This window comes from Odontesthes bonariensis, chromosome 8 (assembly GCF_027942865.1).
Source record: "Odontesthes bonariensis isolate fOdoBon6 chromosome 8, fOdoBon6.hap1, whole genome shotgun sequence".
NCBI lineage: Eukaryota > Metazoa > Chordata > Actinopteri > Atheriniformes > Atherinopsidae > Odontesthes > Odontesthes bonariensis.
This window is the reverse complement of record NC_134513.1, coordinates 26,563,675-26,588,797: the sequence shown is the minus strand read 5'-3', so window position 1 is coordinate 26,588,797 and position 25,123 is coordinate 26,563,675. Positions and strand designations below refer to the sequence as shown.

The following is a 25,123-nucleotide window of genomic DNA, read 5'->3' as shown; positions in this document are numbered from 1 at the left end:
AGCGCGAGACGGCGGGTTATCACCGCCTGCTGTCCTCCCAGTGAGAGTATTCTGCGTCCTCCGCATAACTCTGTGTGCACGATCCACTAACGGGTGCTCTTCCAATGACAGCGCGTCTTTCAGGAGCCCAGCTACAAACTTTCCAGTATCCATGCCCTTTTCAGAGCCTTCTGCCAACCCCACAATCCTCACATTTTGTCTCCTTGAACGTCCCTCTAAGTCAGCAGATTGATCTGAAAGACGCTCAACTTCTGTGCACAGACGTTTCACCTCTGACTGGAGTTTGACGATTGCATCCGAACTGTGTGAGGCTGACTGCTCTAACTCCGCGATAGTTTCGCTTTGTTGGGCAGTGGAAGTCTGCAGGGTTGTCATATCAGCACGAATCTCCGTTTGAAAAGTAGACAGTTCTCCCCTAATCGCTGATGCCATCTCCGTGATTCGAGTGTCAATAGTCTGACATATTTCCGTTTTAGTGGACTGGAGGTCCGAGCGTATTGAACCAATAGCTTCCAGGATAGCATGGTTCGTCGAGGAGATGTTAGCTTCCTCTGTATCTGCAGGATTAGCTCCGTCTTTCTTTCTGCTTTGAGACGGTTTGCCTGTTTTCATTGTGGCTCCCAATGAGTGAAAACGTCGTCTAGGGTATATTTAAGTATCACCTGTGTGAGTGTGTAATGTCCAGGATATCAGGTTATAATACCATTTTTAACAAACCATGCGGGAGCTATCGAGGGAAGCGACCTACCACGCCATGGCTCGCTAGCGCCCCCCCCCCCCGGAATATGCTGTTTTACGAAAGACTGTACCACTCTCTATCGGAGTTGCTAAGGGCTAGTGGCGCAATGGATAACGCGTCTGACCACGGATCAGAAGATTCTAGGAGATTGGACCAAAAAAAAAAAAGTTTTCAGTGTAATCTGTTGATTTCCTTAGCTAGGAAATTGTTTTTGAATTGGCTCTGTATGAACGAATTGGATTATTTTATGAATTATGATTATTATTAATTAATTGAATTCCAATTGGCTTGAATTGGACTTACTATCTAAGTGCCTTGAGATGACATTTGTTGTATTTGGCGCTATATAAATAAAAATGAATTGAATTGAAATTGAACTCCTGGCTAGCTCGGCACGCTGGTTTTAGTCTCTCACTTCTCCCACTGCTATAGAACAGGATCGCTTTAAACCTTCTACTCCCTGGGTATCCCAGCTCACTTACGCCCCAAAGATACCTCACAGTGTGTCGTCTTGCAACACATGTGGCTGACCCAACACCTTATGGAAAGCTCGTCTTCCTCTTTATCTCTGCTGTCAATGATTTTGCTCCAAACACAAAAAAAAACATGCCTGCCAGCCACATGCCGCAGAGCTACATATGCTATCCTTGGGATACGAAGGTGTTTCGGATCACATCAAAGCCACACACGACAAAAACCCACAACCGGCCGTGATCGTATAGTGGTTAGTACTCTGCGTTGTGGTCGCAGCAACCCAGGTTTGAATCCGGGAATTCGGGCCGAATAAAATGATTTGCCGAACTTCCTGCCTGTCATCCGTCCCCATGTCCCTCCCCGTTTCACTCGCTCTGCTCATGGTGCGTTCGGACAAGGCGAGCGCGAGTATAGCGTTGGTGGACGCGGTAACTGGAACACTGATAACTCGGCTGTGACGTCATTCCCAGCTTCCCAACATTTCATTTATTTATTATTTTTATATTATTGTAGTTAATGTTTAATAATGTATTTCTGTGGTGTTTGTTTTCCAAATCCTAACAAAGATCATGTACCTACATGCTGCCAATAACAATAAGGCATCAACAGCCCAAGATTTCTTCCTTCAGGCTGTAGAGACACATGGTTTTCCATCCAGGTAACATGCTATGTCTTGTTTTGAAGTTGCTCTTTATGTTTACATTAGATTTTTTGAAAATTTTAAAAGAAATGTAAAGTTGCCTTTACAAAATTGTTGACCCACTGACATAATCACGATATTATATGTATGTTTTTACAGTGATCTGCTATTCAAGGATGTTTCAGTCTTATAATATAAGCATCTTTATGTATTAAAGGAGAACTGCGGTATTTTCAACATTAAGCCTCTTTTATGAGTCGTCTGAAATGTTTTAGAACCCCCCTCACCGCTTTTTTGATGTTTACTGCTGTCTCCGGTATTTGCCTAATTTTGATATTTCTCAACCTGCTTCAGAATGGCAAGCATGGTGCATGTCCAAAAAGGTCCGTAAAAGCACCATAAACGTCCGTTTTCAAAATCATCAACTCACCGGAGTGGTTACTGGTGTGCACTGGTAATCCATATCAAATTTCGTTGCAAAAAGTTGCTTCTGTCGTGTTTTATTTGACATTTTGTACTGGATGTTTGTTGATATTACTCCGCCACCGCTAAGAAAATAGTGCGAGCATGCTGCTGTAAACTATGAACTACGACAGGAACCATAAGGGAAGGTTGAGACACTGTTTTGTAGAGAATCTTATCTGTGTACAGTGCACATAGCCTGGGACCTGTAACACAAACTATCAATACTTCCCCTTCAATGCATATTCTAGCAAATCACTTTACATCCTAATGCACATCTGGCTTTAACAATCCAAAAAAATCATACGAACAATAAATAATTAATTCAAACTTCACATTACCACTATCACCATAGAGTGTTTCTCCTGATGATGTCACCAAGGTTATAAAAGTAGACAGTATGGAGTGCTTCCTCCTTTTGTTCTTGGGCCACAAATTAAACTCAAAGTAACTTGTCTGAAATAATACATAATTGTATAATGAACTTAATTAAACCAATAAACTTATTGTAAAATATTCTTGTGTGTTTTGTTTTTTTATCCACAAAAGCTGATGTATCTGTAACCAAATAATGCAAACGCCAAAAAAACCTGGGATAGAATGTGTCTAAATATAACAGAAAGATGGAATAAAGGGACACTTCTTGTGGCTCTCACCCACATTGTCACAACAGTATTTTCTGAATTTGAGAGTGAGAAAAAGAGAACAAAAATATGTGAGAAAAAACGACATCAGTACCAACGTGTGCCCACTGAGTGTCGTTGGCGCTCAGATCCCGGCCGACAGAAATTGCTGCTACTTGATTGGATGGTTGGTTGGCAGGTGGGTGGGCACCGGGTTGATTGGCAAGTCAGTAAGCAACGTGCTGATTGGCTATTCACTCAGGCGTCAAAACAGGGTCAAAATTCGTACTTGTAACTTGAGTTTTGTAAACTTGTAACTTCAGGATCGTACTTGAAGGTGGGAAATTTGTGTGTCCGTCGGATTTAGTTTTACACATGCACAAAATGTTTTTACAACTTCAAAACTTTGTTACACATACACAAACTGTTTTTACAACTTCAAAAGATTGTTACACATACACAAACTATTTTTACAGCTTCAAAACTTTGTTACACATGCACAAAATGTTTTTACAACTTCAAAACTTTGTTACACGTACACAAACTATTTTTACAGCTTCAAAACTTTGTTACACATGCACAAAATGTTTTTACAACTTCAAAACTTTGTTACACATGCACAAAATGTTTTTACAACTTCAAAACTTTGTTACACATACACAAAATGTTTTTACATAGACACAAAATATTTTTACAACTTCAAAATTTTATTACACATGTGAACATCATTGTACAAGTACAAAATCTTTCTGACCCTTATTTGATCCCATAGTTTCGTTGCTGACTTGACTTCCATGTTTTCTGGCTCTGCCAACACGTCAAATTTCTGTTTGAAGTTTCCAGAGTAAGAAATCTAAGCTCCTGGGCTTCAGCATCACTTCAGGAATCATCACAGCTTTACTTGATAAAATCTCTTGGACACAAACACCACGACGTGTAAAAACTTTGAAATTCAAATGACAAAAACATGCACGTCCATGCACATAGCAGTCCAATGTATCTGCGCACACATCAGGAGTGTAGGAACATTTAATCTGCGGTTTGTGATCGATAAGTTTTGCAGGCAGCATGAAAACAATTTTTGATGTGCTGTCATATCGAAAACTTCAGCTTTGGAGTTTGTGGAGCAGGTTATCTGAGCTCTGTGGCCTCAGGCATCATCCCATGACTGATCTAGTGGGTGCTGTGAAGCAGCTTCATGGGGAAAACAATGATGAGATTATCAAGGAGACATGCAACGGGCAGGGAAAAAATGGCATCATTGGCTGCAAATAGGTGGAGTAAACACAAGAAAGCAGGAGGGTGTATGTGACGGAAGTTAAAGCCTCTGAGCATCTGTTGGTCGGGTTCATAAAAAATCACAGTCCCTTTGAACTGAGAATGTGACTGACAACAGAGACAAAAGGAGGAAAGCCAAATTCAAAAGTCACACCTCAGTTCTTGTTTTCCTTTAGAGACTATTTATGTTCTCAGTGCTGTATGTCTCTGTTTTATGATCTAACTTTATACTGTGACTGATCTCTAAATTCAAGATTGATTGAATGATAGCCTGATATTTTGCTTAAAGAATCTCTGTTTTCTTCAAAGAAAAATACACTTATGTCAAGTCTGGATTGAAGACTTTCTTCAAGTTTTTAATCAAATCTTTGGGATCTGAAATATTTTAATATTTCTTTCATTTTCTTGTTGGGATCTGCAGGGCTGGACTGGCATCTGAAAAGGGCCTGGGCACTTTTTGATCACTGAGGGCCCAGCACGCATATATGTAAATTTATATATACACACACTTCTGTCTAATTATCATTAATCCTCCATTTAATCCTTGTAAGGTGTTCATGTTTTTGTTACATAGAAGATATTCTGGCCCAGTGGACCTGGGACTAAAGGAGGGGAAAAAAGCTGCTGTGCACCCTCATGTTCCCTTCATCCTGCATGTGAAGTTCTGAGTATCTTTGTTTTTGAGGACAAGAGATAGAGAGAGGAGGATAACTAACTTTATTTTCCAGATGATGAGCCCTGGCCAGTGAATCTCATTGTGAAAAAAGTATTCATACCATTTTCCTTCAGCAAAACCTGAAAGTGGGTCCCACAGACCCAAGCCAGGGATAAGCAAAGCAATATTTCACCAACACACACAACACTGTATAGAAAAGGAGCACCAGCACCACACACACACTATTGTATGTTCTAAGTCTTACTGAATCAAATTAAACATGTAGTAATAATTTCCTGGGTTCAATTATTTTATTTATTGCTCAAAATTGCTCCAGTCCACAGATACTGTCAGTGAGCTTACTGAATGGAATGTTAACCCCCGCCCCCCAGGCATAAACTGCAATGCAGCTTGAGACTGATCAAAAGAGCCTAAGATACTGCTTATGTCTGTGTATTTTTTCTCGGACACGTCATTTTTTTCACTACAGCAAAACCAAAAAATTATACCAAATGGGTATGTTTGTGACTGATTTGATGAAGTCAGGATGACAACTTGGTCTCGGTTTCAAACTTTCAGGCAATGGGAAACGAAACGCTGAAGCGCCCAATAGCTACACTGCATTGGCTAGCGGGTGTGTTGAGATGAATTCTAACCTCAATCTCTCCCTGCTGGGTCACGTCTCCTATCTCCGTCTCCTCCTCCTCTGGTTCCCCAGCTGGAACCATCTCCTCCGCCTCCTCATGTTCATTCTCCACCACCTGTGCGCTCGTTGATGTACCGGCGGCCCCACTGCTGCCCCAACCTGAGGTCGAGCAGCCAGGTTCCGCATCTCCCACGGCCCACTAACCGAACCTGAGCTCGAGCTTGTGCTTTTAAAAAACATATCGGTGATTTTAGCGCATTTTACTGCGTCGTCTCTTGGTTTTTGTTTTCTCTTTTCTTTACGTTTGTCATGGTCACTCTTTTGTTTCTCCATTTCGCGGGAGGGCCGTTCGGGCATATCCCGATAGCCAGTCCAGCCCTGGGGATCTGTTTGCATCAGTTCCGTCAGTTCCTCAGTTCTTCCTCTAAATGGCGCCAAGGAGCAGGGTTGGGCCACAGGCTCTGCAGGTGCGTTTTCCTTCGCACCTGCAGATCATCTGCCCTCATCAGAGGAGGATAAGAGGAGGTGTCGGCCTGCACTTCGACGCCAGAGTGTTTTACCGTCGTGGTAACTCTAGCCCACTCAATCTTCTTACTGAAGACTTATTTCCGTATTACCTGTTTCAGGTTTTTTCTCCTGTCGATGGTCTGTACTCAACCTTTGTCTGAGTTTCAGAGAGAGAAAAGGGAGAAATGTTTATAATTATAGTATCCATTGATCTTTTATATAAATGTCACACAACTCTTGTGTAAGTGTAGATATCTTCTGGAGTTAGTGCACACTGAATTTTACTTTCCCTTTGTACCCACTCTATGCGTTTTCACCGCAAACACAGTTGAGATATTGTTTTATATTTACCTATTCAAATCTGAAAATGGACAAAAAAGGGATTCAGTATTCAGTTTGTGTTCATTTGAAAAATAGTCCACATCTGATTTTGAGAACAATTGACTGTTTATTGAGAACGATAGCAGAAAAAGAAACAGAAAAGCTACATAATGCACATATAGCAACAGAATGCAGTAACTGTAAAATATTTTCCCAGTCCCAGTGAGCCAGGTCAGGACTGGGAACACTGGTCTGTCCTCAGTGTCTCTGAGATTGGAGTCTGGGAGCCCTGGGTGGCCTCACAGGTCACAGAGTCCATCTTCTCCCACTGGTCAACAGAAAGCCTCAGGGTGCTGCTCCAGCTGTAATGGCCGTCCTTCTGCACCCCGAGACTCCTGCTCTCCTCCTAGCAGGTTTTACCGCAGCCGTCCAACTTCCAGGACAGACTCCAGTCTGAGGGGAAGCCCTTGTTGGCCAGACACATGAGGGTGGCATTTCCCTGCTTCAGCTCCTTAATGGAGGGGGGCAACACTGTCAGGGTGGGACGGACATCACCTAGGAGACACCAGTCAGCTTAGAGAACAGGAACCACACACTTGTCCATAGAACAGCAGACACTTGGACATCTCAGAGCTGATTTTCTCCTTTAAGAAGTTTCTGTCAGGTACTGCTCCACCAGTCACTGACTAACACATTGTTTCACTTCCCTTTCAGAAACCTCTGATGCACATCAGCACAGAGAGAATCATCACACAGTTTGATCTGAAATATCTAAAACTGTACGGGAAATTTAAAATAGCAGATGTCGGCATATTTACAAAGTAAGTTTTGCTTTAGTTCCAGTTCAGAAAAGCATCTCACTCACATTAAACATTCTACATATGGAGCATAAATATTGCTTAAACAAATGAACACATGCTTTCTTTTAAAGGGGATTTAAAGTAACGTATGACATGATCATTACAGAGATGTTCAAATATTTCTTCAGTTTAAATTGGTTCGACATGTTAAAAATACATGTTTCTCTTCATTATAGAGACAGTCTTGCCAAAATACTAAAATATTTGCTCGACTTTCACAGAAATGTTGACAAATTTTAGCAAAGCTGATCGTAGCCAAGCTCTGAGGATAAACAAAAACTATGACCGTAACAATTTTTTGTCAAGAAGATATTTTTCATTCAAACATTAAATGGAACTAGAAAATTCCTGAAGAAATTTTGATGGGTGCCAATCTACTGCCCGCCCAATGGAGAAACCCTTTAGTTCAGTTAAAGTCGAGAGTCTCCTGTCACATAAAAACTTTGAATGAGGTCTCTGCGATGTCGGATGGCTGAGATATGGCAACTCCAAAATAGGGCAGTTTCTGGCATTTGAGGCAAAAGTGTCTTCTTTCTCTCCCCTAGAACCATGAGTTTTAATCATAATGCAGATGCCTGGAACAAACCCTATAAAGTTGAGAGACTCCTGTCACATATAAACTTTGAATGAGGTCTCTGCGATGTCGTATGACTGAGTTATGAGGCCTCCAAAACAGGGCATTTTTTTGGCATTTTTGGCTCGTTAAGTGCTTTTCAATCGATTTTTCTCTGAGACATGTCTTCTGAAGACAGTTTGTAGATGTTAGAGAAGTGTGAGCCTGTCAATTGTGTCATTAATCTGGTGGCTGAGTGCTTGATGTGGATTTCCCTATGTTTGTAATGGAGAGTTTAATTTTTTAAGAACCTTTTAAGTAATGAGAGCCAAAAGTCATTCCACACCCCTACAGACCCAGACGGACATTTCTAACAGCGGCGTCAATTCAGCCAAAGATAAGGTATGGCAAGGTCACTATAGTCACATGACTACAGTATCAATAAATCAATAAATATACAATAATCACCGCAAAAGTCTGCTATGTAGCTTATCTGTGTCCAAATGCAGTCTCACTAGGGTTGCCACCTTTCAGAAACGAAAATAAGGGACGCCCACCATGGCTCGTCTGGGCTATGACCACCACCGCCGACTCCCTTGGCCACTGCTCGCAGCAGTAATATGTTATTTTGTGCCAGTGTCTTTAGTACAGCGGTGATTAAAAAAAAAAGCAACTTGATTGACACTTAAAGCTTGAAATGCTTTATTACCAATAAACACATTCTCTTATAAAGTGCAGTTAATTAAATCTTAAATCAAATCTGTGTGGAGTGTGGAACAATGAATTTTTAAATTATAAAAAAAATAAATTGATAACTTAAAGGTAGGGTAGGAGATCCTGGATTTTGAGACTAGCGAAGCTGCATTTTGAAAATACACAGGTAAAAAGTCCCAACCCTTTTCTTCACTTTCCCCCAGAAGGCACGCCTCTAGAGTACATGAATGCGCACGAGCACGAAGGTGCACGAGCGCTGTTCTGACAGCAAGCATCGATCGCTGCCGTATTTAGTATTTAGGATATGCTAACTATAGGTTTAATAATGCTAGGTGCTAGCCAAGCTGGCTCTAGTTTAGCTTCCTGCCAAGCTTCTGGACACGTAATTCGTTCACGGAGCAAGGTACGCGCACAGGGGGAAGGAGGGGGAGGGAGGAGCAGATGGCAGTTTGATAGACGGCATCAGTATCCAATCATTGTGAACGGACCATTCCTAGATTGGACGTTCTAGAGGCCACTAAAACTTTTCATATTTGTGTCAAAACTTTTAATTAATTGGTTGCAATGGGGGTGTGAAGAGTATTTCAAGCAATATGTAAAAAAATGTTCCAGAAAAAGATCCCCTACTCCACCTTTAATGTAACTTTTTAAGTGCAAAACCATATGAACCTCTAGAACATTTTTACTTACAGAGGAAAAAAACAGAACAAAAAAAAACAACAAAAACATTTGTAAACTTTTCTGCTCATTCAGTTTGAAAAAAGGAAGTGCAAAAAGTTACTTATTCCCTCAACCATCTCAATCAGAATCTGTTACTTCTTTTTCCAGGTGTAGGCCTACTTTTTGTTACTCCTTGCAGCACTGAGTAACTCTTTGTCTATATATAAATATATATTTATTGATTTATTAATTTATATATATAGCCTATATACATATATATAGATATATATATATACGTTTTCTCCGAACAAATTTATTTATTTACTGTTCCATACCTTATCAGACTCCGCAGATAATTGGGGTATGAAGAACTGTGACACTGAGGCTTGGGTCTGCATTCTTGTGTGTCTGCAGTGTTGCTCTCCTGATGCATGTTGCCTGATATCAGGCAGCCCACCGTGAGCCACAGAAAACACTAGCCGACACGTTTTACAATTGGCTTTATACTCATCGCCACTGACTCTGTCCAGCCATAGATGTGCCTCTTCCCATTCACGCCTGTACTTTGTAAGCGTTTTCGCTTTTGAGGCTGTTGTCGGGTGTAGTGGACATTATTAAAAATGCACGGGTTTTGTGCCGCGCTGGTGTGTGTGTGTGTGTCTCTAAGCAACTGTGAGTGAATGCACCGCGCGCAGGGAGCCAGGCTCACAGAGGTGCGCAGCCGGGGAAGTGGGGCTTTGTGTGGATGCGTGTGGGACACACAAGTTGTATTGGACATTTGTGAAAATACGGAACAAATCGCGTCACGTATTCAACACGGGACGCAACATTTTGTTGCCAAATAAGGGACGATTCCGTATTTCAAGGGACGGGTGGCAACCCTAATGCTGCGTGTACACCAAGAGCGACCTACGCTACCTGAGCGCCGGAAATCATTATTTCTCTATGGAGGGTGAGCTACCTGGGCTACCAGAGCGGATTCTCCAGTGGCGAAGCTACCTGAGCGACCAGAGCGGATTCAAGCGATTAAACTCAAGCTTACTTTATGGTAATGAGCTATGATGCGTTTCGGCGAAAACCAATGACAATCCACAGATTGTAGGGGTCCGACAATCCACGGGGTTCGCGGAAACAAACGTGTAAACTTTGGTTCCTATCCAAACAATAGTCGTTTAATCCTGAGACTGTTGCAATTGACGTGTCGAGTGCTTCAATACAATAGTGCAGTAACCCCACGCATACCTTTCTCACTGCAATTAAGTTTTATTTCGGATTTTATTTCGAATTTAGTTTATTTTCACAGCTGCCTCTGCTATTCGTGCTCTTCTCAGGTGTACCTAGTGTAGTTTTACATAATTTGTAACGTGATGTATATCTTGTATAACAAATTGTAAATAACAACACGTTTATTCGTGTCCCTGCCCTCTCTTTCCTCATGTTCTTTTCTGCGGGGGTGCTGCACAGCCGCGGGGCCTTTAAAAATTGAACATTGTAAATGTGACGTCACGAGTTACCAAAGCTACCAAAGCAAATTCTCAAGCGAAGCTTCTCCAGCGACCTACGCTACCTGAGCGCCGGAAATCATTATTTCTCTATGGAGGGTGAGCTACCTGGGCTACCAGAGCGGATTCTCCAGTGGCGAAGAGAACTGGGCTACCAGAGCGGATTCCAGCGATTAAACTCCAGCTAACTTTATGGTAATGAGCTATGACGCGGTTCGGCGAAAACCAATGACAATCCACAGATTGTAGGGGTCCGACAATCCACGGGGTTCGCGGAAACAGACGTGTAAACTTTGGTTCCTATACAAACAATAGTCGTTTAATCCTGAGACTGTTGCAATTGCCGTTTCGAGTGCTTCAATACAATAGTGTAGTAACCCCACGCATACCTTTCTCACTGCAATTAAGTTTTAATTCGGATTTATTTCGGATTTTATTTCGAATTTGGTTTATTTTTCACGGCTGCCTGTGCTATTCCTGCTCTTCTCAGTGTACCTAATGTAGTTTTACATCATTTGTAATATGATGTATATCTTGTATAACAAATTGTAAATAACAACACGTTTATTCGTGTCCCTGCCCTCTCTTTCCTCATGTTTTTTTCTCGCGGGGGTGCTGCACAGCCGCGGGGCCTTTAAGAATTGAACATTCTAAATGTGACGTCACGAGCTACCAAAGCAAATTCTCAAGCGAAGCTTCTTCAGCTACCTCCGCTACCAGGTAGCGTAGGTTGCTCTTGGTGTACACGCAGCATAAGTCTCACTGACATAGCCGCTAACATAACAATGGACTCGTCTCCGTCTCCCTGTTAGCAGTAGCATTAGCATTAGCATTAGCGGCGGAGGTGCTGAAGTGGACAGCCTCGTTAACAGCCTGAGTCCCGCCTTCACGTCCTGGTCCTCCTTTCTCCACCCCTGGGGCAACATTGGACCCATCATCACCTGCCCTTTCTTTTTGGTGATAAATAAATCTAAAGTTTTCTGCTTTCTTTTCATATTTTACATTAATTAGCAAACAACATCCCGCTAATAACATCAGCTTTGACCTCCAGGCTCCGTCATCTCGTGGGAGGGAGGGGGGGCTGGGAGATACCACATTTCAAAAGGGAAGATGATACTTAGATCAATTGATTGTGTTTTTCAGAATTTCATTTGTAGTTCATCTATATGTATTAAATAACAAAATAATCAGTTAAAATTGACACAGAGTAATTCCATGAATTAATTAAAAAAAAAGAAAAACGAACATTTACATTTTGCCCTGGAGCCGCCATTACCTTGCCATACCCAATTGACGCCCATGTCCTCCACCAAAAGTCCACCACTGTGATACAAGTGATTATGGTACAGAGAGGCCAGTTATTTCAAAGTAAAGGCTTAAAATCTGTCATATTTAGGAGCACTTTCACATGTGATTGTGTGTGGGTTTTTCCTTTGATCAGCTATCACAGTCTTGAAAAGTAGGTGTCCTGCCCAACAACGGGGTCAGCCCCACTTCCTCATAAGATGAGTTTTTTTTTATCTTTCTTTGCTCAGAGGTGCTGTGATATTCAGGCTCAATAATTACTCTTAAACTATGATTCTAAGCTGCAGGACTTTCAGGTTAAGTTTGCAGTTCTGTGAGAGGTTTCTGAGCTTTCTGGCCACAGCCCAGAGGAATTCCATGATCGCCATGGTTCCCTCCTCAGAAGCATCATCGCAGCATCATTTAAAAACAAACATATTCAATTCAAACACCATCAGTCTACACAACTTTTTTTCTTCACATTTCACTCCACTAGTTCTAGAAGATTGTAACTTCTGCTGAGGACTTGTTGCATCCCAACATGAAGAAAACACTCTCAGAAACCCAGAAAAGTGGAACAACATACTTCCAACAGGAAAAATATCAGGTTGGAGAAATGTCAAATCTGCACTCTTTTCTAAAGTTTCCACTGAGAAGATTTTTAAAAAGTTCATAGTCACTCATATTCAAATGACCAAAAACCTCTGAAATAAACACTTCCCACCTTCAGCTTAAAGGCAAAGTATGCTGAAGTCAGGCTTAAACTCATTTCAAAAGAAAAACAGCATCCAAACATTAGCTCTTCTCAAATTGGACTAAGTGTAGAACAGGGTCATTTTTTTTTAAATAAATCAATCTTTTCAATAGTTACACATAGAAATTGGTACGAAGAGTTGAACATTAAATCATATATATTTATTTATACAGCTGATAAAACAAGCTGTTGTTTTGGGTCTCTCAGTTAGATGATGATGAAACCCCAGTGTGGGTACATATGGAAAGATATGCATCTAGCCCAGTATCCCTACGCTCCCTGATCTGCGCCCCTCTGCCCATAAGCAAGCACCTTTACACGAACAATCCTGTTGTACATGACTCTATCAAAATCTGAGTCCAATTCAGAACTCATTTTAAAGACAGAAATGCCCTTCTGTCCGCTCCCGTCTACGGCAATCACTTGTTTTCTCCGGCCCTTGGGGGGACAGCATTTAGAGAATGGTATAGAGCTGGGGTGGAATGTGTTAAAAATCTTTTTAAAGATGGTGTGTTTATGTCTGCTGCTCAGCTGGAGAAGGAATATGGAATCCCCTCAAGGACTAACTACCTCAGATACTTTCAGATTCGAGATTTTGTGAAAAAGACATTCTCCTCATCCCTTGAATTGCCGCGGAGTGGGTGGATAGATGGGCTGTTGGACTTGAACCCGACTCTTAAAGGGATGGTTTCTATGCTATATGTAAATATCCAGAAGGTGGCTTCCCCATCCCTTGATTACATAAAAAGGAAATGGGAGGAAGAGTTAGAGCTGGACATATCGGATGTTGACTGGGGCTGGGCAGTAGAATTAATACACTCTTCCTCTGTATGTATTAGACATGGACTGATACAGTTTAAGGTGTTACACAGGCTTCATTTCACAAGGGACAAACTGTCAAGAATTTACCAGGGTGCTGATCCGACTTGCCCTAGATGTAAACAGGTGCCAGCCAACATATCCCACATGTTCTGGTCTTGTCCCAGGCTCAAAGAGTTTTGGACCAAAATTTTCAAAACGTTCTCATCCATATATAACAAAAATATAGAGCCTGGTCCTCTTGCAGCCATTTCTGGTGTGGCACCAGGGGAAACACAACTAACGATGGCTCAAAGGAAAGCAATAGCATTCTCGTCACTGTTAGCCAGGAGATTGATCTTATTTAACTGGATAAAGGCAGCACCGCCAACTCACAAACGATGGGTAGAGGAGGTGATGGCACACCTTAAATTAGAACATCTTAGATTTACTTTACTGGGCAATACTAAGAGATACTCTAAGATCTGGCAGCCTTTTATTTCTTACTTTGAACATGAGTTTTCATCTGCTCAAACATAAGTGGCAGCTTCTGAACCCCCCCCACCCTTTATTTTTTGTTTTTGTTTTTATGTTTGAATGAATATCACTATTGTTATTACTGTTGTCATTTTTACCATTTTTATTTACTTATTTATTTTTAACCCAGAGTGTCTGGACCACACGGGTGGTGGCTATGTCTGTCGTCTAGTAGTAGTAGGATCTGTCTTGTTACTGTTTTGTCTGTAGTTTAGACCTGTGTTTGTGGTATATATTTTGAATCCTACTATTTTGTCTTGTTTGGGATGTTTGATGTTTGTGATATGAAAATCAATAAAAACACTTTGATTATTATACAGCTCATAAAACTATTCACAGGACAGAAGTCCTCAGCTTCCTGATAGCTATATTGTTGATATTGATAATGGTCTCCCTATTGGTGTGTTGCATTATACCCCTTTCTGAGAAGTTGGTTGCTGCAAGTGATGTTCAAAGTGATGTTAAAGAGTGGAAGAAACCAGCATGGTACCCAGGCTCCACCCTCGCAGTGACGCAACACCTTCGGCTCTGCTACACTTACTCAGGCAAACTGCTCATTCAGGTGGATTCGAGTTCCCGAAAAAATGGGAACTCCACCCACTTTGTCGGGAAGCAATCAACTTTGAACAGCGCCAACGGCCCAGGGTAGAGGCGTGTTCAAGGTAGTGACGTGGTTGAACTGCCACTCAACCCATGGATTGTACGCGGAAGCGCTTCATTCAATATCAACATGGAGCTGCGTCAAGCTTTTGACACTGCTGTAGATGCTGTAATGAAAGTGTTCGACGGGAGATTCTCGTTAAAAATCGAGCAAAGAACAGCCCTTGAATCATTTCTTGACAGGAAAGACGTTTTCGCCTTGCTCCCTACTGGCTTTGGTAAGAGTTTAATCTACCAGTTAGCCCCGCTGGTAGCTAAATCATACGTCAGAGGAAAGAGTGGTGTGATTGGCTTCAGCTTAGGCACAGCCTTTTCTGGCCACAGCCAGTAGCAACCCGAGGGAGGCGGGTTGACCAGGCCATTTCGAATCGTATTCGTTATGGTCTTGGTCAGACCAGAATCTCGAAGAGATTTGAAAGTCTATGTTAATCAGGCTACCAGCATGCAGCTGACCTTGCGAGTCCGGGTCTGAGGACCAACGCATTGGAAGAACTGGTCGGCAAACATTACAGAGCAGAAACAAACAGGAAAGTTACTGAAGGCAATGCTCAGACTCACAGTTTGTTCAAAGAGAGTTAAAGGAGAGGACTCTCCTCCACAGACACAGGTGAGCTGCTGCCTGGAATGAGTCAGAGCTCCACCCCTGATGGTGGCGGGGCAGCTAATAGGTGGGGACTTTCTCACCGACAGCAGGATTCATTAATATTACTCAGCAATGGAAATAATTCAACATCACTTCTAAATCTACTCATGTTAACCACATGATGTTTTTATCAGTTCCTCCTGAAAGTGATCAATAAATCATAAACTTTCACCTGACTCCCATCCAGCCCATAAAGGTTAATCATTAATCTTGTGTTTATTACCTTGTTTTGAACACTTGTGATTGGATGTTTGCTATCAGAAACATTTAAAGTGTTTTCCTGCAGTCCAGCAGCTTCTATAAGTCCCAATAACTTCACTTGATTCTCTGACATCAAGTGTTTCCACCTCACCTGTAACTCCTGCACCAGCAGTGACCACTGAGAGAGATGACTTATCACCAGAGATGGCTCAGCTTTGGTCCTGAATGCAGCACACTGAAAGCTTTTCCCCTCACACACAAACTGGAAACAAAAACACTTTTCATTTTGCTCTGAAGTCGTCTCTTCACCAGAGTTTTGGTTCCAACTACATGAACTGATTAATCCTTTTCTTCTGTTTTTTAAGTTCAGCTGCTGATCAGTGATTGGCCTGAAGGCCTCAGCTCTGTTTAAACTGGTTGCTCTGCAGGTTACTTATTGATGAATTAACGTCATATAAAGCAACAGCAGCTGACTTCTGATCACTTTAAGACTCTTTTACGGTGTGAAGAGTTTCAGAGTGACGGCAGCCTGCAGGCACAGAGGGCTATATACAGAGCCAAATGAACCTTCAGTTAGTGCATCATTTAAGTCAAACAGAATAATCTCAGCATGATCATGGGATATAATGTATATATCTATATCTGCTTGCTTCGAAGTAATTAAATATATTGTAAGGAGGCTCTGAGACCAGCGGTTGCCGAACTGCTCTTTTATTAAGCTTTACACTTCACAACTTCCAGTACAGTCATTCTGGCCAAGGAACACGGGTGACTCTCAGTCCTGCTCTGCAACCAACCCGCATCAGCACCAAACCTGCACACAGACTGGCCCACGCCCACTCTGCTCCACCAACCACCAGCCCACACCTGAGTGGCATGACCTGCGGTCCAGTGATTGACAGGGAGAGGAGGAAACAAGCCAGCTGTGTGCTTTTAACCTTATTCTGGGTCGTCACAATATAATCCATTAGTCCAAGCAAACCTGATCTGAATAACAACAGTACGTGACTCCTATGACAGGTCTGGATCAATCGTAAATTCTGTTCATACCTGAAAGAAAACTCAAAAAAAGAAAAAATTGGTGAATATGTAAAGTTCTTTTAAATAACTCGTACGCACCACTTAACAGCAAATCTGTTCGTACGATTGGTTCTTGCATGAGGCCCATTGAGATAACCCCTCCACCATGTTAAGGTGGGGCTTCTACGAAGGGGGTGTGCTGTTTCATTTAATAATAACAAATATATATTGCAGCAGAAAGAATCAGGAGGAACATGAATATAAAAGGCACCCATGTGTGAACGGCTTAGCGCTGTCACTTTAACAGATTGATGAAGCTGTTCTGTTGTGTATCTCATGTGAAAACAGCCTCAGAGTTTCTGTGTTTTTGTGTGTGTGTGTGCAGCCTGTCTGGCTGTCTGATCACAGAGGAAGGATGTGCTTCTCTGGCTAAAGCTGTGACCTCCAACCCCCCCCATCTGAGAGAGCTGGACCTGAGCTCCAACCATCCAGCAGACTCAGGAGAGAAGCTGCTGACGGCTGCTCTGAAGGATCCACACAAACTCAGGTATGGAGAGGCCTGCTGCAGCATATCGTCTTTATATTTTTACACAGAACCAGTCACAAGTCTGGACACGCCTACCCATTCACTGAGATGTTTCTAAAGTTTTTATTAGTTGCTGTAAACCAAGAAAAATGCCAAGTCTACCTTGATAATCGCTGGAAACTATTACTTAACTATTGTCTGCCTCTATCAAGAACAAATATTCAGTAAGTTTAATAATTCCCATGAATTATTAAACTTACTGAATATTTGTTCTTGATAGAGGATAGAGAATGATTAAATTACCCAGCGCTCAGAACTGAAGAAATGTAAATATATCATTTTTGATTTGATATAAAAGACAAGAAACAGAGAAACTGATTAACAAAAACTTAATTTAAATAAAAGGTCCAGATTCCAAACAAAGAGACTTGTTTGTTCTCAGCTTTCCTCAGAGTGGCAGCAGGAAGCTGCTGCAGGTTACTTATTGATTAATTAACGTCATATAAAGCTGACCTCTGATCACTTTAAGACTCTTTTACGGTGTGCAGAGTTTCAGAGTACGGCAGCCTGCAGACACAGAGGACTGATGTCGGAGAAGGAGCAGAGGATTTCCTCTTCTTCTACACAGACCTGGTCCACACAGCAGAGAGCTGCAGAGGGAAGAAGTTCATGGAAGAAGCTGAGTAAGTGACATTTTGATTCATTTAACAAAGTCTCCGAGCAGAGAGAGATTTCCTCTGCTGATGCGACACAAGTCATGTGAGCTGAGAGTAAACAGCAACAATCAGTGTGCTGATGGGGAGCTGCAGCTTGTTAGCAACATGAAATGTTTCCCACTCAGTCTGCTGCTGTTTTCTCCTCCAACAGAGGAACTCTGACTGGAATGTGCTGTTCACTCACACTCTGTTCATCACTGCTCTCTGAACACACTCACAGTAAAACTCGGAGTCCTGACATGAGATCCAGATTAATCCTGGACTCTGATCCTGTTGGACTCTGATCCTCAACCTTTTTATGAAGGATCATAATTCAGGTGTGTCTGGGTGTGACCATGTGGACTCATCAGTGGGTTCATATAATAATATATATAATATTGTTAAATAATATTTAACAGAGAGCAGTGAGCGCCCCCTGGTGGTTCCTGTCAGTCTGCAGTGATCCTGCAGGATGGATACCTGGAGTCCTGCTGCTACTTATCTGCAGTGTAGCTCTTCATGTACAGTTCAGTCCTGCATTCAGCCCATCAGAGTGTTTCAGATAGCAGATTTATCATCATGCTGCAGGTTCAGATAATCAGTGTGTGTCAGTGAATGGAAATGTTTCATCATCATCATCATCATCATCATCATCATCAGGATCATGATGTCTGTGCAGCTCCATGCCTCCATCTAGTGGAATGATGGAAGTACAGCAGCTGATCTTTTCACAGATGATGGAAAGGAGGATGTGAGTTGATGTGCAGATGAATGATCTGTGTTTCCTTTGCAGAAGAAGGTAGAAAGTGTGTGTGAGCTGATGTGAGTTCAGCAGCATGGATCAGTGTGAGGACACTAAAACCTCTCTGTGTGGGGAACATGAGAGCCAGAGCAAAGCTCAGAGGTGAGAGGACCATCTCTAACTGTACATGACTCTTCTCCATGTCAGAGCTCAGCACTCACATCACCAAACCACCTTTATTCACAGGAACCCACCTGAACCTGAGCCAGAACCTGAACCAGAACCTGAACCAGAACCTGAACCTGAACCTGAACCTGAACCAGAACCTGAACCTGAACCAGAACCAGAACCAGAACCAGAATCTGAACCAGAACCTGAACCTGAACCCGAACCTGAACCTGAACCCAGCTGTTTGTCCTTTAAGAGTGACCGGTCAAAGGGTCTTCCTCTTTACTTCAAATCAGACCAACATCCATCCTTTAAGAGGTGAGCAGAGTGTAAATGTTGTAACAGAGTAAAATGTAGCAGAGTCAGTTTGAACAGTTTTTCACACACTTATCAGCATTGATGTGTGTCTGTTCGTTTGTGTTGATTTAAATGACACATGTTCAACATTAATAATACAGAAAGCTGTCTCAGTGATGAGTTACTAACTGGTCAGTGAAATGGTTTCAGGAAAGCCAAAATTGTTTTCCCTCTTGATGACAGAGTTACAGGTGGTCAGAGATGTAACTGAAGTCTTTTAGAGGATTCTCATCTGGAGACTGATTTGGATCTCTTATCAGGCTGTAAAAGGGTTTACCTCATTGGCTGCTCCTCTTATTAAGAGATGAGTCTCCATGGAAACAACATTGATGGATTTTTACTGGGAGTCTAATATATTGAAAGTATTCTGTTGTTTTTCCAGTCATCGTGTATTTCTGAGTTTGATGAAACAGCGAAGGAGACTTTTCTTGGACATGTCTGTTTTAATAAAAGAAGTGTTTTTCTGTCAGAGTCCATCAGAGACTCAGAGCTGATTACAGCTGTGTGTCCTGAAAGAGTCCCTGGTCAAAGGAAGACATTATTGGTGTAAAATTAATTAGTTATAATGGTTCAGATCTTTGATGTTTTAATACTTTATTCATATTTCTTAACAATTTGGTCCACCAGGTCTGTAATTATATGTTTAGTCTCACAGCCTTTATTAAAACAGTGTTTTTATTGTGGTTAAATTTCAGGAAATCTGTGAGTTTTAATAGAACAAATGTTTTTCTCTCAGATCCAAACCTGAACCTGAACCTGAACCCAGCTGTGTGTCCTTTAAGAGCGACCAGTCAAAGGGTCATCCTCTTTACTTCAAATCAGACCAACGTTCATCCTTTAACAGGTGAGCAGAGTGTAAATGTTGTAACAGAGTAAAATACAGCAGAGTCAGTTTGAACAGTTTTTCCTCCAACATGTGTTTAATGTGAGCTCAGCTCTGCTTCACATCCATTTCTATGTTTACGTGTGAAGCGGAGTGTGTTGGATGTTTTCCACAAACACAGCAGTCAGAGAGGGGAAAGAATGATGTTGGAGGAGGTGTTTCTGAGTGTCTGCAGGACAGCAGCTGGTCCAGCAGGGGTCGCCTTTGTGCTTTGGCTCTAACACAGTGTAGGCAGGAACTTCCACTCAGGCGGCAGGTGCTGCTGGATGGAGGAGGACAGATAGATTTTGTTCCCAGCCCTCCATCACCTGCTGCCACAGTTAAACTTTGCTCAAAATAAAAATGATACACATTTCTTTCAGTCTCTCATACAAAGATAATTAAAGAAAGGAGTCCATGTTGGGGCCTGCTTGGTGGTGTGGTGGTTAGCACCGTCACCTCACAGTAAGAAGGCTGCTGTCCCGAGCAGAGCCGGGTCCTAACATCCCTCTTCACCACAACAGAATGGCACAGCGCCCTCATTGCTGCTGACTAAACCCAAAATCTCTCCTACTCCAGTTTGTCATCATCACTCATGAACAAGATGTTTGTAAACTCCTCTGTTTGGGGGTGAGACTCATCCCTGAGCCTGATGGGTAACTGTACTCTTTTTCTGGTTGTGAACCATGAAGCAAAGCTGCTTTACATGTGTTTGTCTGCTCTAATGCGGGATGAGCAGCTCATTAGTTCCAATAGTAACCTGCTGCTATTTCCAACTCCAGGAGGTGTCATATCATCAGCTGATGATGGTTACATGGATACCCCCTGTGAGGGAGTCAGTATTGATGCTCCTACATCATGTTAGCAGCTCTGATCTGTTTGGTTTTGGGGCAGTTTATCTGAGTCATGACTGAGCAACTGATTAGTTGTCCTCATGTAAAGTGAAACTTTTTATTAGTCTGGATGGACTTCTGTTCTGACATTACCAAGTAGAGGATAACAGATTTAATCATTAGAGTTTGAACCTTCACACACTTATCAGAATTGATATTTGTATCTGTGCGTTTGTGTTGATTTAAATGACACATTTTCAACATGTGTGATACAGAAAATGATCTTTGGGTTAACTTTGAATGGGTTCCAAACAGTTTGTTCATCAGAAGCGGAGGACAGACAGATTTATTTAGAATTAAAACCTGAACGTCTGGAACACATGGAGCTGATGGAGGTGTGATGTGTTCCAGGTTCAGCAGAGGAACAGTCAGCAGGGTGCTGGTTAGCTGCTTAAAGCTTTGAGAAGATCAAATTAGTGAGCTACAGAACAAAAGTTTGTCCTGAGAGGTTGAAATGAAACTTGGTAAACAGACAGGAACTCTGCTTCTTCCACTGAACTAAACACAGCTTTGGAAGCTACAATGAAAGTTTGTCTCCCGTCTTTGGGAAACTATCATCAGATGATGTTGTACAGTCATCGTCTGAGGCCTTCACACTGGGAGCTGCCCAGTACAACCAGTCTGATCCCAGCACACACTGGCTCCGGCTGCCTTGCTCCAGGGCACTTCAGCAGGGAGGGAAAGCTTTCTGAAGGCGTTGGTGAGAGCTGCTGGGACCCAACCAAAGTGAGCTGAAAGCTCCAAGCAGCTGCAGACTGAGCTGTTGGTTCTCAGTGGGATCAGCAGGACCAGTAAAGCTTTCCCACTACAGGGAGTCCTCTGATTCACTGCTCACACCCACACATCCCTTCATGGAGCTTCACCTTGTGTTGGTCTCTGTGTGGACAGACAGAATGTGAGCTCATTCTTCATGATTCCTCCACAGAGTGGACCAGCAGAGCTCAGAGGGTCCCAGTGGTCCGTCTGCCCAGCAGCACCAAACACAGCTGGACTCCATATTTATGGTCTGTACATGCACAACAACTACTTTCCCATCTGTTCTGCTCACAGCCATCTCCATGCTGCACTCTGTAGACCAGTGGGTTGTCAGTGTGTCTAACATGGATCTGATGTTTGGCTCCATGGTTTCAGTCGGATTGGCTCATTCATATAGTTTTCTGTTCCAGCTGCTGGAGGACAACATGCTCACTTTTGTGAAGGAGGAACTGAAGAAGATGCAGAAGGTTCTGAGTCCAGATTACCCAGAATGCTTAGAGAGTCAGAGGGAGGGTGAGGATGAAGAGCAGAGGAGCAGCAGAGAGGCATTAGTGAAGATCACAGTTCACTTCCTGAGGAGAATGAAGCAGGAGGAGCTGGCTGACCGTCTGCAGAGCAGTAAGAGGATTCCTCTAAAGATTTAACCTGCTGGATAAACGACACATTTACTGATGTCTCAGCACACAGAACAGCAGATGTTCAGATACTCATTCTGTACAGGGTTTACATGTCTGTTTACTGATGTTATTTCTTGTCTTTATTCAGAGCTTTTTGCTGCAGTTTGTGGACGTAAAGTTAAATCTGCTCTGAAGAAGAAGTTCCAGTGTGTGTTTGAGGGGATTCCTAAAGCAGGAAAGCCAACCCTTCTGAATCAGATCTACACAGAGCTCTACATCACAGAGGGAGGGACCGGAGAGGTCAATGATGAACATGAGGTCAGACAGATTGAAGCAGCATCCAGGAAAGCAGGCAGAGCAGAAACATCCATCAGACAAGAAGACATCTTTAAAGGCCCACCTGGAAGAGATGAACCAATCAGAGCAGTGATGACAAAGGGAGTGGCTGGCATTGGGAAAACAGTCTTAACACAGAAGTTCACTTTGGACTGGGCTGAAGGCAAAGCCAACCAGGACATCCAGCTCATGTTTCCATTCACTTTCAGAGAGCTGAATGTGTTGAAAGAGAGAAAGTTCAGCTTGGTGGAACTTGTTCATCACTTCTTTAATGAAGTTAAAAAAGCAGGAATCTGCAGCTTTGAAGAGTTCCAGGTTGTGTTCATCTTTGACGGTCTGGATGAGTGTCGACTTCCTCTGGACTTCCACAGCGAGGAGCCCCTGACTGATGCTACAGAGCCCACCTCAGTGGATGTGCTGCTGACAAACCTCATCAGGGGGAAGCTGCTTCCCTCTGCTCGCCTCTGGATAACCACACGACCTGCAGCAGCCAATCAGATCCCTCCTGACTGTGTTGGCATGGTGACAGAGGTCAGAGGGTTCACTGACCCACAGAAGGAGGAGTACTTCAGGAAGAGATTCAGAGATGAGGAGCAGGCCAGCAGGATCATCTCCCACATCCAGACATCCCGAAGCCTCCACATCATGTGCCACATGCCAGTCTTCTGCTGGATCACTGCTACAGTTCTGGAGGATGTGTTGGAAACCAGAGAGGGAGGAGAGCTGCCCAGCACCCTGACTGAGATGTACATCCGCTTCCTGGTGGTTCAGGCCAAAGTGAAGAAGCTCAAGTATGATGGAGGAGCTGAGACAGATCCACACTGGAGTCCAGAGAGCAGGGAGATGATTGAGTCTCTGGGAAAACTGGCTTTTAAGCAGCTGCAGAAAGGAAACCTGATCTTCTATGAATCAGACCTGACAGAGTGTGGCATCGATATCTCAGCAGCCTCAGTGTACTCAGGAGTGTTCACACAGATCTTTAGAGAGGAGAGAGGGCTGTACCAGGAGAAGGTGTTCTGCTTCATCCATCTGAGTGTTCAGGAGTTTCTGGCTGCTCTTCATGTGCATCTGACCTTCATCAATTCTGGAGTCAACCTGATGGGAGAAGATGAACGACCTGAGAGGCCTTCATTTTTTAAGAAACCAAAACTAAAACATCTCCATCAGAGTGCTGTGAACAAGGCCTTAGAGAGTCCAAATGGACACCTGGACCTGGTCCTCCGCTTCCTCCTGGGTCTTTCCCTGCAGACCAATCAGAGGCTCCTACGAGGCCTGCTGACACAGACAGGAAGTAGCTCACAGACCAATCAGGAAACAGTCGATTACATCAAGCAGAAGATCAGTGAGAATCTGTCTGCAGAGAGAAGCATCAATCTGTTCCACTGTCTGAATGAACTGAATGATCGTTCTCTGGTGGAGGAGATCCAACAGGCCCTGAGTTCAGGAAGTCTCTCCACAGATAAACTGTCTCCTGCTCAGTGGTCAGCTCTGGTCTTCATCTTACTGTCATCAGGAAAAGATCTGGATGAGTTTGACCTGAAGAAATACTCTGCTTCAGAGGAGGCTCTTCTGAGGCTGCTGCCAGTGGTCAAAGCCTCCAACAAAGCTCTGTACGTACAAACACAGATATATTTCTTTTTAAATACATTCTTGACTTATTAACAGAGAAAACAACTCTATTTAGCTTCTTTTATTTGATGTTTTTACTTTATTTCCATATAGGTATAAACAGAAACGAACAGGGAAACAGAATTCTTCCACTAATGAAATTCGAATGTAGTTTAATTGATTATTGGATCAAGTTATTTCCTTCCATCTCATTTCCTCCTCAGACTGGATGGCTGTAACCTCTCAGATGAAGGATGTGCAGCTCTGTCCTCAGCTCTCAGCTCCCAGTCCTCCAGCCTGACAGAACTGGACCTGAGTAACAACAACCTGCAGGATTCAGGAGTGAAGCAGCTTTCTGCTGGACTGAAGAGTCCAAACTGCAGACTGAAAAAACTCAGGTAAGGATTCATGACCTTTTCAGCTGAGAGCTGATATAATTCTGGCTTAAATGGATTAAAAACAGCTTCCAGGTACCTTGATCAATGAAACAGGTTGATCTGTTCTGCCTTTTGATTATCTGGCTTAAATAACTGATAATGAAATATAACGCACACAGTTTAAAGAAATACCAAAGTGCTCTTTTACTCCTTTCCATTCCTGTAGATTTATCCTAAAACACAGCTCCATCACATACCCAAAGTAAACTACTTTACAGAAATATGAGCTGTTTTTTCCTCTAAATGTGAGCATCAAACCTCCTTTAAATGTGGACACACTGCACTGGAACACAGTGATGATATCTGTATGGTTATTGGGTTTGAGGTGAACCTGACCCTTTGTGAATTAGACAGATGTGCAGCCTCTGGTTTGCTGCCATTTAACGGGCCACAAAGCCACATAATCCTTTAGTGAATCAGAAGCTGAATGTATTTCCCAGACAGACAGAATCCTTCTAAGTGTTACTGGAAGTGAATAAGACATGTTTGAACACAATGGGGAAAACATCATGTCCAAGTGACTTTTATTAACAGATGTCTGTAGATGACTAAAATCAGGATCTGCAAGTCGTACTGCTCACCCAGTCTGACTCCT

At 42.7% G+C, this 25,123-nt stretch overlaps 2 protein-coding genes and 1 long non-coding RNA gene across 5 annotated transcripts in view; 2 read left to right on the top strand and 1 right to left on the bottom strand.

Annotated features, from left to right (window-relative positions):
* The window catches only part of LOC142385517 (NLR family CARD domain-containing protein 3-like), a 369,716-nt gene that overhangs the window by 153,179 nt on the left and 191,414 nt on the right, over positions 1-25,123 (bottom strand). The gene's annotated exons all lie outside the window — the stretch shown is intronic.
* LOC142385854 (uncharacterized) lies at positions 17,634-18,815 on the top strand. Its single transcript, XR_012770248.1, has 3 exons — positions 17,634-17,740; positions 18,546-18,656; positions 18,741-18,815. It is a non-coding gene; the product is annotated as an uncharacterized LOC142385854 (long non-coding RNA).
* Positions 21,684-23,622, top strand: LOC142385901 (protein NLRC3-like). Its single transcript, XM_075472585.1, has 4 exons — positions 21,684-21,778; positions 21,941-22,148; positions 22,296-23,572; positions 23,608-23,622. Exons 1-4 carry the CDS (start codon positions 21,776-21,778, stop codon positions 23,620-23,622), a joined length of 1,503 nt encoding a protein of 500 aa, XP_075328700.1. The 5' UTR covers positions 21,684-21,775.